This window comes from Macaca mulatta, chromosome 11, assembly GCF_049350105.2.
Source record: "Macaca mulatta isolate MMU2019108-1 chromosome 11, T2T-MMU8v2.0, whole genome shotgun sequence".
In the NCBI taxonomy this organism is placed as follows: domain Eukaryota; kingdom Metazoa; phylum Chordata; class Mammalia; order Primates; family Cercopithecidae; genus Macaca; species Macaca mulatta.
In genome coordinates this window covers 137,766,483-137,781,311 of record NC_133416.1, presented here as the reverse complement: position 1 = coordinate 137,781,311, position 14,829 = coordinate 137,766,483, and the positions used below count along the sequence as shown (strand labels likewise).

Here is a 14,829-nt window from a genome sequence, read left to right as displayed (position 1 = left end):
ACGTTCACACACACAAAAACTGTACACGAATATGTTTGATGTTTTGATGACCAACAGTCATCAAAATGTGGAAACAACTCAGGTGCCTTTAGCTGGTGACTGAGTAATGGAGTGAAGGCGCCCCACACAATGGAGCCTACTCAGTCATGGAACAGAGCCACTGCTGATACAGCCAGTGACAAGGGTGAATCTCAGAGGCATCATCCAAATGACAGAAGCCTGTCTCAAAAGCTACATTCTGCATGAGTCCCTTTCAGTGACATTCTGGAAAGGGCCAAAGTCTGGGACAGGAGACAGATCTGTGGTTACTGGGCTGAAGTGACTACAGAGGACCATGGCCGGTGTATATCTTGATTGTTGTGGGGTTTCAGGACTGTGTGTGCTTATCACAAAGTAAGGTACCGCACGCTAGAAAGAGCCTTAGTGTATGTAAGTTCTACCTCAGCGAGAAGTACATGTATGTTGTTATGCCACCTTTCCAAAGTCATACTTGTAACATTCCCTGTAACATGAAGCATGCTGCGAAACACTAACCTCTGGGTGAGGTCATAATGCAAGAAGACACACATGTGCAGATCCGACAGAGGACACGTGCACAGAGGCTTGTGTGCGTCCTGTAAACTGCAGCAGTGGCTTGTAACCAGAACCCAAGGGGAAGTAATTGCTAGAATTTTGCAGGTCTACACAAGTGGCCCCTATACCTGCTGAAAACCACTGAAAAGCCACATTGCTGACTTTAGCTGCCGTTAAGACAGTTGCCTTTGATGGTGTTCATCTGTATGTTTGGAATTCCCCAAATCAAATGTAAGCAGAAAGTAGCTGTGTTTAGAAGAAACACATAAATGCCAACTTTTGCCAGGAAGAAGGTCCTTCCCAGCCCCACACCTTCAGTCTGACAGGGGTTTCCTGGTTGGGCCAGGTCCTGCGGCTCTCCACTGAGGCCTCCTTACGTCCTGAGAGTGTTCACCTGTTATCTGTGTGGAGCGCTCACGCTGGGCAGAGCCTAGGGCAATTCCTCTGCAGCCCCTTATGCTTCTGAGTGTGCTGGGATGACGCCCAGGCCCCCATCTGTGGCAGAGACAGAGCCAGGCCATGGGAATGCACCTCTAAGTCGACTGTGCAGAGCTGGGCTCTTCTCCATGGCCACTGCTAAACCTCAGTGGAAGGATGCCGGGGAAGCAGCATGGGGGAAGCCACAGGGCTGGGTGGAGAAGGCATCCCTGTTTATATTCATGCTTCTCCTGAGGACGGTGCCTTAGTTTTGCCTCCGCTTGGGGAGCATGACTTGATTTTGTCATGCCACCATAGTTACACAAACACGCACTTTTAAAACTGTGTCTATGGGGCTTTCCCAGAGCAATGGTCACAACCGTGCACTGTGCAGGGCCTCACGAGCTACGGCCTCCCTGTGCTGGCCAAAGCCGTCTACATTTGCTGTTTGAGAGCCCTGTGCTTCATGTGAGTCTCACTGGCTTAATGGACAGACTAGAGGAAGGAAAATGTTTATGTTACTCTAAGGGGGAGAAACCATACTACCGCAAAAATATGAGAATATGGAGTCCTGGACGACTGACCCAAAGTAGAGACGTTTGCTGGTGTGAGTGCCCAGGAGATGTGGCCCTGTTAGCGGTGCCAGGTCACAGCTGCATTGGCCTTGTGTGACACGGAAGGAGGGGGAACGCCGCTAAGTTTGAAATAACGTCATGATGGCTTTCTTCCCCCCTTGTGATTTGAACAGAGAGAAGCAGAAGAAGTGGCAGGCATCATTCAGTATCAACCAGGAGAATGGTGGCCCTGTATGACTATGACCCCAGGGAAAGCTCGCCCAACGTGGATGTTGAGGTACCAGCCAAACACTGCGCTTCGTGACGGACACAAAACCACACCCCATCCCTTCCCTTGTGGTACACCACACTGAGGCCACGTGTGTTCACCTTCTCATTCCTTCTCTCCAAACCATCCATAGGAAGGGCTGCCAACCCGAGGGATGGCTGATACAGACATGGCCACGCAGGAGAGAAATCATGGGATTCTCAGGGACACGGCCAGCCCTGACGAGCCCTGTCCCTGTGGCCCAGATTTTCCTGTGCCATGACAGAGACAGCAATCTGTCATCCACATCTAATGGTGCTGCCACCTGAGGGCCATCTTTGGGAGAGAAAGAAAAGCCCATCACATGTGGTCAGCAAACAAAAGCAAAGCAGTAGGCCCCTCACATAGAACAGAACAGTAGAGAGGAAAGCAGGGATAGGTGAGGTTGCATCGCCCGGCACCGCTTGGGATGCCTGGTGTCTTGAAGGCTGAAACCGCTGCCTTCAGAAATGAGATGGCGTCTCCAGTCTCTGCAGCCACAAGCTGAGATGACAAGATGTATGTGAACCCATGTTACACAGTACTTCGCGCTCTCTGACAAGCCATTGGTTCGCCAACTATATTCCCTCATTTTTACATTTAGAAAGAAAACGTGTTTGGTGGTTAGTATCATCTAGATTTCTGTTTCCGTGTTCTGCTTGGTGACTGTGAACTGAAATGCGCTGGGTCAGTTGGACTCCTGACGGCCGTGAGGCGCGTTTGACACCACCTGACTCAGGGTTGCAGCCTGGCCTACAGTAGACGCTGAATAAAGTGATGTTCAGGCCGGGTGCGGTGGCTCACGCCTGTAATCCCAGCACTTTGGGAGGTGGGCAGATTGCTTGAGCTCAAGAGTTCAAGACCAGCCTGGGCAACATAGCAAAACCCCATCTCTCTAAAAAATATAAAAATTAACCAGGCTTGGTGGCACACACCCGTAGTCCCAGCTGCTCAGGAACCTGAGGCAGGAGAATTGCTTGAACCCAAGAGGCGGAGGGTGCAGTGAGCCGAGGTGGTGCCACTGCTCTCCAGCCTGGGCAACACAGTGAGATTCTGTCTCAACAAATAAATAGATGTTTCATTAATAATTGAGTAGGTTTTAAAATACTCAGTGAAAGGATATTTATTTAATGGTCCTTATACTACAGAGAACATTCCCCTAATATTCCAGGTTTTTACAGTTAACTATTTCACTAGCTTTAAAAATGTATTACCCGTAGAACATGGTAATAATCTTGAATTTTGGCCAAAATCAAAGCACTGCAGCATTTTCTTTTAGGGGGGCATTATCTTGGTTTGTCCTTACTTTCGAGAAGACTGTGGGCAGAGCCATTCATTAGCTTCTACCTTTATTTGAACGAGTCGGTGAATACCAGAAATTCTCAAATAGTAAGGGAAAGCATAGAGAACTTATTTTTAAAAAACAACTACTTTTGTATAGAAAAATACTATTAATTTTACGTTTCATCTCCACAGGCTGAACTTACATTTTGCACAGGAGATATTATTACCGTTTTTGGTGAAATTGATGAAGATGGATTTTATTATGTAAGTTTTGGAAATATCAAGAGGTACCGTTTATGACTGTATTCTTTTTCATTTATTTTGTGTGTTTGTTTTGCTAGTCTGTTCCTTCTCTTAAAACTGGGCATGAACTTCATACGGCTGCTGACAGCGTGGCTTAATTGGCTTGTCTCTTTGCTGAGTTATAGATAATCTAGAAAGTTGGGACTGTGAACTTCATTGTTTCTTCCTTGCAAATACGAGTCTTTTTAATGGATCTACATTATAAACAAAACAAATACATTTTAAGTTTTTAAATGTTTGTTTTTAAAACAAAACTATTTAAGTTTCCAGATTACTTACTGTATAGGTCAGAAATAAATTTTAGGAAAAGAAAGAAATACAAATAAGCAAAGAAATACATAACTAAAACACCCCAGATTTTAGGACTTCACCCTTTCCTTTTATCTAGAGCCTATTGCTGTTAGCAGCACGGAACACCCCACCCCATCTTGCTGCCGGTGATTCCCGGCAAGGACCTCAGAGCCACCCTCCTTCCTTTTCTGTTCCCCTGGAGCATGTCTAGAATATTCCCTGGGGCAAAGAAGGGAGGGAATGGGGTGGGGTTATCTCAGAGTTTCTGCAGCTGGGGCAGCTTTGCAAGTAGCTGCCCCTCCCTGACCAGAAGCCCACAGGGCCACTTAGGACCCTGCGCAGAGCCCAGTGGGGGTCCCCATCTTGCACATGTGTTTCCACCTGCTCCCCCGCTGCCTTTATCAGAATCGGCAAGAAGTGACGACATTCTGGACGGTAGGTTTCTCTTTGAGTCAAACAGATGCTGCAGCCACAGGCATGTGTGGAATTCCCAGGCTCTCTCCTCTGCCTGGTTTCTGATTTTTAAGAGTTCAGCCCTTGGTGAGGATATTCATACTTTGTCACATGTGTTTCCAATAGTTCCAGCTCAACCTCTGCTTTTTAACTTTGTGTGTGTTTGGTTCTCCATTTTTGTTGTTTATTAACGATGAATTTTACGTTTGTATGTGGTCAGATGTTTCTGCCTTGGGGGTCATGCCTGAAAGGTCCTTCAATGTGATAGAAATAATCACCTCATTTTGTTTCGCTTTTATAGTTTCCTTTTCCACATGTAAATCTCAAGTATCTACCGTCTTTTCCTAACTATGAGAACTAATGTCTCAACACGTTTACTAAATAATCTGCACTTTCCCTACTTTAAAAAAATTATTTAATACTAAACAATGTAATACATTTTAAACTTAAAGTATAAATAGGAATTTAATATTAGAGTATTTATGGACTTTAACACTACTCCATGCTGCCTTAATTATTGTATTTTTATCATGCATTTTTACATTTGGGAGGGGTCATTTTGTAAAGAGTCCCACCCCCACAATCTATAATTTTTTGTTTAGAGGTACATTTCGCTTTTGGAAGAAACAGACATAGTATTGTCTTTCAATTCTGACATAGCACGTACCTCCTTCTAAAAAGTTTTTCCTTTCATCTGTCAGACAAGATTCATGGATTTATTCTTACACATCCTTTACAGATCTTAAGTTTACTCTTAGCAACTCTACAGATCCAATGGCTGGGCACGGCGACTCACACAGAGGCCGACGCAGGCTGATCACCTGAGGTCAGGAGTTCGATACCAGCCTGGCCAATGTGGTGACACCCTGTTTCTACTAAAAATACAAAAGAATTAGCCGGGCGTGGTGGCATGTGCCTATAACCCCAGCTACTTTGGAGGCTGAGGCAGGAGATTCACTTGAACCCAGGAGGTGGAGGTTGCAGTGAGCCGAGATCGCGCCACTGCACTCCAGCCTGGGTGACAGAACGAGACTCCGTCTCAAAAACAAACAAAAAAGGAATTATATAGATCTTATTGCGATTGTGAATGATTTTTCGCCCTAATATATATTCTACTGGTTATTTAGAAAACATGTTGGAAAGGTGTGTGTGTGTGTACATGTCCTCCACAAATCATTTTTCTGAATGCAATTATTTCTGTTATCCACCGATTCCCTTGGGTTCCCCCAGATTGTCATTATTTTGCCTCTTCTTCATCAATATTTATAATTGTCATAATTTTTAATTGTCTTACTAATCACTTAGAATAACTCTGAATAACAGATGAGGAAATCTGTGACTTGATATGTATTTTAGTAGGAATACCACTAATATTTTACACTGTTGTATGTAGGTTAGACTATCAATAAAGATAGATGGTCTTTATAATGCTAACAAAGTATCCCTTATAATGCTAAGAAAGTTTTAGTTTGCTATGCTTATTTTTCATCGGTAAATTACTGGCCATCATATATAATACTATTTTTAAGGCACTGGAAGTTGATTTACTAATATTTTATTCAGAAGTTATATTCCAGAGATAACAATAATCTGTATTCTTTGGATACCTTTGTTGTGGCTTTTGGTATCAGGATTATGCTAGAATTACCAAATAAACTAAGAAGATTTCAATCTTTTTCTATGCTTTGGAGCAGATTGAGTGACATAGGAATTACTGTAATTTGAAGGTTATTAGAATCTGCCCAAAGATCCTTTAGGTTCAGTATCTTTTTAGACTGCAGTTTTCATTTGCTTAAATGGTTATCTTATTGAGTCAATTTTTAACAATCTACGTATCTTTAGAGGAATGTACTTTTCATTTAGATTTTCACATGCAGAAACAATGGGCATGGTGCTTTCTTGGAATTTAAAAAGATTTTTCTAACTTGTCTGCATGTTTCTATTCCTGATTTATGTTTTATCTTCTTAGTTTCTTGAATAGTCTTGCCTAAATTTTTATATTATAGTGGGAAGTAGATCTAAATTAATATTAAATGTATGCTTCTGTTTATTGACCACTCCTCCAAATAGTTTTAGTATGATTTTGCTGGTTGTGTTCACTGAGCGGACTGCCCAGTTCATTTAAATATTTCTTATTTGATAAACAATGACAGGGGACACCTAATTTGATACCAAAAATCTTAAATTTCTTGGAACTTCGTTTTCTGATATCTGTAACCTTAAACATCTCAAGAGAGCAAACTCAAATACTCCACCGGTCCTAATATTGTAATATCACCCTCCTCTTTCTCTGTTCTGCTATATCCTGTGTCAATAAAACAAGCGTAAGCAGGGACCCTGGAGGGACCCCTGCTGTGCTACCTGGACGTTTCCTCCTTTTGCTATTTCCTAATTTACATCAGCCCCCATTAAGTCACTGAAGACACTGAAGACTTCTAACACCCCATCATATTTTCAAGCTCGTGCTGTTCTTGCTACAGCCCAGCATCTCGGTATCTGACACCTTAAATCATTTACCTTCCTGTGTCAAAAGCGTCCATCACGTGGTGTACTAAGGTACGGAAGATAATCCAGAGAGGTGTGCAAACATGAGTGAACTTCTCACTGGGGCACAGAGAAAACTGGGAGGGAAGTCATTTTGGTGTTTTCTGCCTTTCAGCCTATTCCCATTCTGTCTGGACATTAGGCCTCCAGGTAGTTACTGTTTGGCCTCAAATAGAGGAGTGGTGGGAAATGAGGCATAGGAGAGAAGCGGAAATCAGATTATGGAGGGACTGAGGAGGGAAAGGTCAAGGTGAAATTTTTTTTAGAGAGAGTTATTCTTTAAAGGGTTTTGTTGGTACGCTTTTAAAGGGGGATGGGAGTGGGTCCAGGAAGCCAGGTAATATGCTATATGGAGCCGTCCAGGCAGGAAACATGGCCTGAACTACGTCAGTACCAGGAGAAGGCAGACAAGAGGCAGACTCAAGATGATCTTAGCCAGAGCTCAGACTGTCAGTCAGAGGGACAGAGAATGTCGTCCGGGGGAGCCTCAGTTTCTGACCTAGGCGATGGGCGCCCTTGAGACTGCAAGGATAAGAACAGTGTTGAATGGAAAACCTGGCTTAGAAACTCTTGAGCTTGAGGGGTATGAACAGGACATCCGAGCCTCTCCAAATGGAACAGAACTTAGGCCAAAGCAGTGTTCACACCGCGAGCAGCTCCAGTCGTCACCTCGGATGCAGTAGCGTGCAGTGGTAGAGGCATCAGACATGGGGGAGTGATGTGGCACATGTGCGTTCTGACGTGGATTTTACTAGGGCTATGTGTGTTCAGCCCAAAACAACAAGAGCAATAACCAGCGCAGGCAGTTCCACCCACGTTCTACTCAGCCAGAGCAGGGGCTGGCCTGGAGACCTGGCTCTGCAGGAGCCTCTGCGGGTTGGTGTACACATGCCTCTTGTGGTGTGAGCATGACACCAGTGGAGATGGGTGCATGAAGCTGTGTGTGTTCACAGAACACAGTCCCCAAATACAAGCCAACTACTCCATCTGGTGCTCAACCAAAAAAGAGGCTCAACCTTCGCCTCTTTTCTAAGGCTGGAGGAGAAATCTGGCTGTTGGACCTAATGAGGGGGGGACTTGACTGGTTATAACTTTTGAGTGTCTTTGTGTTTAGATGTTATTTAAAACCCTTGATAGGAAGAAATCGCCAGGGGCACATGCACAGTAAAAAGGATAGGTGGCCTCGAAATAGTCTGTAATGTCAACAGAGAAAAATAACTAGTAACGGAGCCGGAGAGAGAAGGCCCAGGGTAGTCACAGGTAAATAAAATAGGATCTTCAAGGTCCAAGCAGAAGAGTGGGGCAGGGCAGGGCAGTGAGTGTGCACCTGGCAGGCTGCTGAACAGGAAGATGCAGGAAGTATGTGGGGCTGCCTCTTCCAATTATTTTTTTGTGATGAAATCTACATAAAATTTATCTAAAATTGGCCAGGTATAGTGGCTCAGCCTGTAATCCCAGCACTCTGGAAGGCTGAGGCGGGTGGATCACCTGAGGTCAGGAGTTTGAGACCAGCTTGGCCAACATGGCGAAACCCTGTATCTACTAAAAATACAAAAATTAGCCGGGCATGGTGGCACGTGCCTGTAATTCCAGCTACTTGGGAGTCTGAGGGGGGAGGATTGCTTGAACCTTGGAGGTGGAGGTTGCAGTGAGCTGAGATCACGCCACTGCACTTCAGCCTGGGTGACAGAGCAAGACTCTATCTCAGTTAAAAAAAAAGATGTAAAATCATTTTAAGTATATAGTTCAGTAGTATTAAGTACATTTACATTGTACAAATGATCACCACCATCCGTCTCCAGTACTCTTTCCATCTTGCAAAACTGCCATCCTGTTTCCTAGAGCAGCTGCACCATCTCACCTTCCCACCAAAAGTGCACGAGTATTCGTTTCCTCGTATCTTCACCAGTACCTGTTTTTCCCATTTTTTTTTTTTTTTTTTTTTACTGATAGTAGCGTGAGGTGGTACTATATGGTTTTGAATTGCATTTCCCTGGAGATTCATGGTGATGGGCATCTTTTCATGTGCCTGTTGGCCACCTGAATCTCATTTTTGGAGAAACATCTTTAGTTGGGTTTCTGAAGTTGTTTATGTGTTCTGGATATTAACCTGTTAGCAGATAGATGACTTGCAGACATTTCCTCCCATTCCACAGGTGCTCATCACTCTGCTGTGGCCTTCACTGCACAGGTGTTTTGATGTAGTAGGCTCTTTATGTCATTTCCTAGACCTTATAAACAGAGGAACAGGATCCCCTGTTGCTCAGAGCCAGCCAATTTTGAACTTGGTTTAGGCACTTTGGGGGCAGATGAGAGTTTGGGGAAGAAGTGACGTGGTGGGCTCGTGAGCCACTTGGTGCAGATGACCAGGAGGCGGTTGGACTTACATGGATCTCGACTTTAGACAAGGCATAGATATGTAAATGAGTAGAAAGATCTGGAAGGACATATACCAACCTGAAGCAGTAATGTCTGTGGTGGTATCAACAGACACTTTCATTTTCCCCATATTGTTTGAATGTTTACAGTAAGAACATGTCCATGAGTAAGAGGGAGGACAGTCTCAAGGCTGAGTAGATGAGTAGCTCTCAAGCTTGCTGGCACGTTAGGACCACCGGGTCCCCACTCTCCGAAGCTGTCCGTCATCGGTCAGGGCTGGTGTGCTGAGTGATGGTATTTTTAGCAGCTCCCTAGTGCCTCAGATCAGCCAGGCCCGAGAACCACTAAATGACATCTACCAAGGAGTGTTTCCTTCAGAAGCCTGATCCTAAGAATTCCAGGGGCTCCTTGGCCAAAAGGCAGATTCCTCAGCTCCCCACTGAACAGGCAAAATCGAGACCCCAGGAAAGGGGCTTAGGACTCTGCATGTTGCTGAGGAAAATCTGGAAACCCTAATTTAGAGTCCTTTCGAGTCCTGCCACTTTGGAACCAGAATAAACTCACCATCTACCTGTACTCTGAGCTGTATTCCTTTAGCTAAAGCAAGATGTGAGTTTCTAGAAAAATAAATTGTTCTTCTGCTTCATCCCTGGTGTTTTAGGGGGAGCTGAATGGGCAGAAAGGCCTTGTGCCCTCAAACTTCTTGGAAGAAGTGCCTGACGATGTAGAAGTCTATCTTTCTGATGCTCCATCCCACTACTCTCAAGATACACCAATGCGCTCAAAGGCAAAAAGGGTAAGCAAACCTATTTAGCCTTTTAAATCTCTGTCCCGTTCTGCCATATGTGGTCTAATACAATCTCTGCACTGGTATTTTTATATCTTGGGCCGAAAAGCATATACCCTGATTTTTTTTTCCTCTGCCCTTCCGTTGGAGTTGTGCCTAAAAAATTCTTAATTCTCATTTTACAAAAAAAAAAATGACCCTTTCAATTCTAATCAATCAATCTGCCTTTACTCACAAACAAATGTCCCATCCTACATTATAGAAACACATCTCAGTTTGATCCAGAATGAAAAGAGGATGGCTCCTCTTCAGATTTGGTGGGCAATGAAGGTTATTTGCCCTCTGTTAGGATTTTAGTCTCTTCACAGGGATCCAAGGGCTTCTCAAGCATATTTAACTATTAGATTACATTCATGTTTAGTATCTCATTTTTATTTTATTTCATCACTGCAAGTTTTTATATATTATATTTTTATATATATATATTTTTATTTCTTTGCTCATCTGCTTGGAAACAGAAGAAGAGTGTTCATTTCACACCTTAATCAGGCAATGTAGCCTTCACGTAAGTGAGCAACTGAAGATACCGATAAAGATACCAACTTAAGCTACCTTAAATGGGCCAATGTGGTAGACTTAAGGCTTCATTGTGGGGTTAACAACAAAAAAAAGATAAAAAGAAATATGTCTCAAAAAATTATTGGACCTAAATAATCAGAATATTACTTGGTCTCAGTTGTAAAGCAACTGAATTTATAGTGATGCAAATCATCTTTAATCATCATTTCCTACTATGTGCATTAAGACTATTTGAAAGGCCAACATTGGGAACATATTTCTTAACAAGCTAACTGTGTGTTTACATAGAGCTGCATATTGCATTGTTAGCCACTCTTGGAAAAAGCACAACCTAACAAACATGTTTACTATAGGAAGTTTGACTTGAGAAACTTAACCCAAGGTCAAGCAGATGAGTAGTGAACACAGGCGATCGAGTGTTGGCTCTGCACACTCCAAAGGCTGGCTGGAACGGCCAGCACGTGTTTTCCTTAAGTAACCCTGCCTCTACCGTACGAGAGGGCTATGCTCCTCCTCAAAGCACAACCTTCTGTGAGAGAAGTTGCTGCAACACGGAGTTGTTGTTGGTATACCAATGCAATACTAAGTTGATGAAGCACGCAGCTCAAACGATCGCATTAGATGGAATAGATGGTATCTTCAGGTGTGCTTTGGGATGCTTTACTAGGTGTTTTCCATTAGAATTAGACCTTGATTTTAAATCCAAGCAAGCTTGAAGCCCCTTGGCTTAGAGCATTTGCCTGCTGAATACTGAACACTCCCATGGCAAGAGTTGCTCTGGAGGGAGGGCCGGAGGAATGCTGCTGCTCTGTCAACGCAGGCACATGCTTCGCTGTAAAAGGAAGCGAGGTAAAGTCGTCCTGCAACGTATCAGAGCAAAAGTCTACCCCCCGAAGCACTATTAAGCGCTTAACGTATACTGAAATACTACCATGTGCTGTCTACTGAGGAAAATTCATGTTTAATTATTTGGAAATAATGCAAGCATCCACTAAGGGCCTTTAAGCTTTCTTTGATTATAATTAAGGTTCATTTTAGTTTTTTTTTTTTTCTTTCAACCAGTGTGCCATCTCCAATATTTCTATAGTAGACTAACCAACCCAGGAATGCACTTTAACAATATCAGGATTTTATATAACCAAATAGTTTCCAATACAACAAAATTCCCTTTATGAACTTTTGCTTTTTAAGATTACTGATGGGTACTCGGCCAACTTTACTATCAACCTAATTTCAAATAATGTCTCCCCTGCCCTTAGTCTTCATTTACGAAGTGAATTACCTGCCTTAGCTTTGCCAAAGCAATGGCCATCCCGCACTCCCTTGAGACAGAGAAACGGAACCCACACATTTATGTCTGGGCCCTCTCTCTGGCGTGCTGTGGGAGAGGACCTTTGCTTCTCATGGCATACTTTAACAACCGAGAGAACAAATGAACCCCCTTGACCTTTCCTGGTGGGAAACGGGGACAGTACGATGTTACCAAGTGAATTCTGTTGTTGGCGCTCACACACTCAATAAACTGTCACACTGTACCTACTAGGTTCCTCCTGAGGGTTCAGGTACAGCAAGGAGAGCTCCATCCCCCACAGTCCATCTCCATTCGGGGTCACCTACGTCATCTATGGGTTCTGGTAGTCCTGGGAGAGGCAGGGAAATGTCCTCGAAAAAGAAAAAGGGGCTGCTTTCCAAAGGCAAGAAACTGCTGAAAAAGCTGGGTGCAGTGAAATGATTCATGTACTTCCGGACAACTGCCAAAATCTATGTAATTTTCTTTAATTCCAAACTAGGGCTTTCATGACTCAAGTACTTCCTAAAAAAACCCAATCTTCTCCCCTGACACCAGTAGAGAAATGCACTTTTGCACTACCATCCACTTTAAACCAACCGCGAGAACAAAGAGGAGCGGTTGCTCTCTGTCACCGCTGGCAGTCTGCTCTCATTGTCCAAGCTCTGATTTGGGAGGTGGGAGGGGACGTCTTATTAACAAACAGGGGGGCGCATAGCTATCACCTGTAGCTCCCTCCCTACCTGTAATTCCAGTCTTTGTGCATCTGTCATCCGCCCTTAAAGGAATGATTTTCAACCTTTCTCCCTTCTCAAAATGCTTGCCTCATAATGCATAACTTTCACTTTGACTCTGGTCTTGAAATTCCTAGTTTAATTCGCCTTGATGTTCTGCCTTATAAATGCACAATGATTTGTACTGTCTAATAAAAACACAGTGTATACTTTGTATGTGTCGTGCATTCAGTGGTCTTCATCCTCACTGACACAGTGGTTCGAGATCAAGTTGTACAGGCTGTGCATTTTAAGATACTAGTTTCAGTCTCTCAAAGCCAGCCAGGCTACACACAGAAAATGTTTACTCAATCATTCAAAAAAGTGAAAAGAAGAGAAAGTAACTTTGTTTGGTAAAACACCAGTACTCCAACCTTCCAGAAAGCCGCTAATCTTCATTGCTTTTAATGTTCTATTTTGTGGCATATGGTTTTCTGTTACTTCCATTGTCAAAATGCCATACCCAAATACACAGCAATGAATGGCACACAAGTAATCCACATAATGCATAAGCCACACCAAAAACATGCTAAATTTAAATCTGATCCAAATGAGTCCATACCCATTTTCATCATTGGCATTTGAACAAAAGACTTACAAAGTTGCTGGCAGATGTATTTGATGGTTACTCTTTTGTAATTCTTGTCCACTTGTAAATTGTTTTTACTCTTTATACATACTTTTCAGACTGCCTTTCTTTTGTAATTTATGGACGGTTTATAAATGAATGACAAAGCTTTCCCCATTGTGTCTTCAAAAACTCTATTATAAATTGTAATATAATAGTATGTGGTAGATTTATTAAAGGAAATCCATGTGTGGTTAAGCTCTGTGTGGGTGTGTGCATGTGCACAGTTAGTGTAAAATATTTTCTAGAAATAAAATTTGTTATTTTATACAACACTGTTTATTCTCTTTGTTTTAAACATTTTATCATAGCGAGATAACAAATTCCTTTCTCTTATGTTTACAAAAAGTTCCATAACCTTACCGTTTCTAGGAGTATTTTTTTTTTCCAAAAACAATTTTGGTCCATGTTTTGGGAGCCATTGACAAAACATTGTGACACTCTCATACCACTGGTAACAGTCCAGTCAGTGACAAACAAAAGGTCATTAGCACAGAGTCAGTATAAGCACTTCCGGGATGAATTCAAACACAAGTTGTTAATTCACTCTGGCAGCTTTAGAAGGCAAGTGAAATTAATGAACAGCTACAGCAACATAATACAACAAAATATAATTTCCCAAATATACAGAATTTTCCTAAAAGCCTTATTTTAGAATTCTCCAAATAACCAGATGTCTTTTCAAAGTAAGAGGTAAAACCAACACACTTATGGCAAGATGAAAATACAGTTCAAGTACATAATTTCATGAAAGTATAATTTATCTCATAATTGCTACCATAATGTTTTTACCTACCGTATTTATAAGAAAAGTTGAAGAATTGCTAACAAAAAGTATCCAGAACTAATGTTTCTCTAAATCTTTTGAAAGTATTTACCAGTTCCCCGAAGTATGAAAATGTAGGCAAACCTGAAGTAATAATGAGCTGGTCTTAGCTTTTCTCCCCCTTTCCCCCTCCCCGTTTTATAAGTAAGTACAATTTTCCTAAAAGCAAAGCACCCAACCTGAGGACAACAAAGTGCTTAAGTCACATTTAATTACTCATTCGAGCCCCAACTCCCTCCCAGACTGAGCTGACAGCCACTTCAGCCATCTCTCTTTTCTAGTGATAAGAGAAACCATGTTTTGCTTTTGTTTTATAACCGAAAATTGTACCAAACGAGTTAGGAAGCTCTCCATTACCAGTGTGAGTGTGATTTTCTGTCTTCACAGGTTAGTCTAAAAGTCGAAGCCCAAACTGTACAAAGTACTCAAAGAACAGAAACCATTTCCTCTTCCAGTTCAGCGGCTTCAACCCTTCCTCCCGCTGTATCTAAGGAAGTGGGTGCACACCCAGACCCCATGAGCGCCCCCCACATTACCATCCCTTTGCCTCTGCTGCTCCCCTTCCCCCGCCAAAGAAAACAAGTGGTTCTTTGATTCAGAATGACCTTCCCATTCTCATCCGGACCTGCAGAGGCACAATTTTCATTGAACAACCAACAACTATACCTAAATTCTTAATTTTATTTTCTGTTATGACTTTCCTATGTATATTCAAAATAAGAAACTCTTGCCAAATTTTGTTTTGCAGTCACTTCTCATTCACATAAACATTTTCCTATTCTCTTGCTAACACTTTTCAAATAAACTATTTGCTTAAACTAGAACACAAAACTCCTGTGTTCT

At 42.6% G+C, this 14,829-nt stretch overlaps 2 protein-coding genes across 9 annotated transcripts in view; one reads left to right on the top strand and one right to left on the bottom strand.

Moving 5' to 3' along the window:
• Positions 1-13,433, top strand: part of RIMBP2 (RIMS binding protein 2) — a 328,067-nt gene extending 314,634 nt beyond the window's left edge. For 4 of the 8 annotated variants that reach the window (XM_015109708.3, XM_015109703.3, XM_028830164.2 and 1 more), the window contains 4 exons: positions 1,739-1,842; positions 3,328-3,399; positions 9,767-9,901; positions 12,015-13,433. In XM_015109708.3, coding sequence (XP_014965194.1) covers positions 1,739-1,842; positions 3,328-3,399; positions 9,767-9,901; positions 12,015-12,203 — 500 coding nt within the window. In that variant the 3' untranslated portion in view covers positions 12,204-13,433. Of the gene's footprint in view, positions 1-1,738; positions 1,843-3,327; positions 3,400-9,766; positions 10,068-10,410 lie in introns of those variants that run through there. The other 4 variants (XM_015109709.3, XM_077955841.1, XM_077955842.1 and 1 more) reach the window with 2 other exon arrangements.
• The window catches only part of PIWIL1 (piwi like RNA-mediated gene silencing 1), an 80,102-nt gene that overhangs the window by 10,287 nt on the left and 54,986 nt on the right, over positions 1-14,829 (bottom strand). The window lies entirely within an intron of this gene.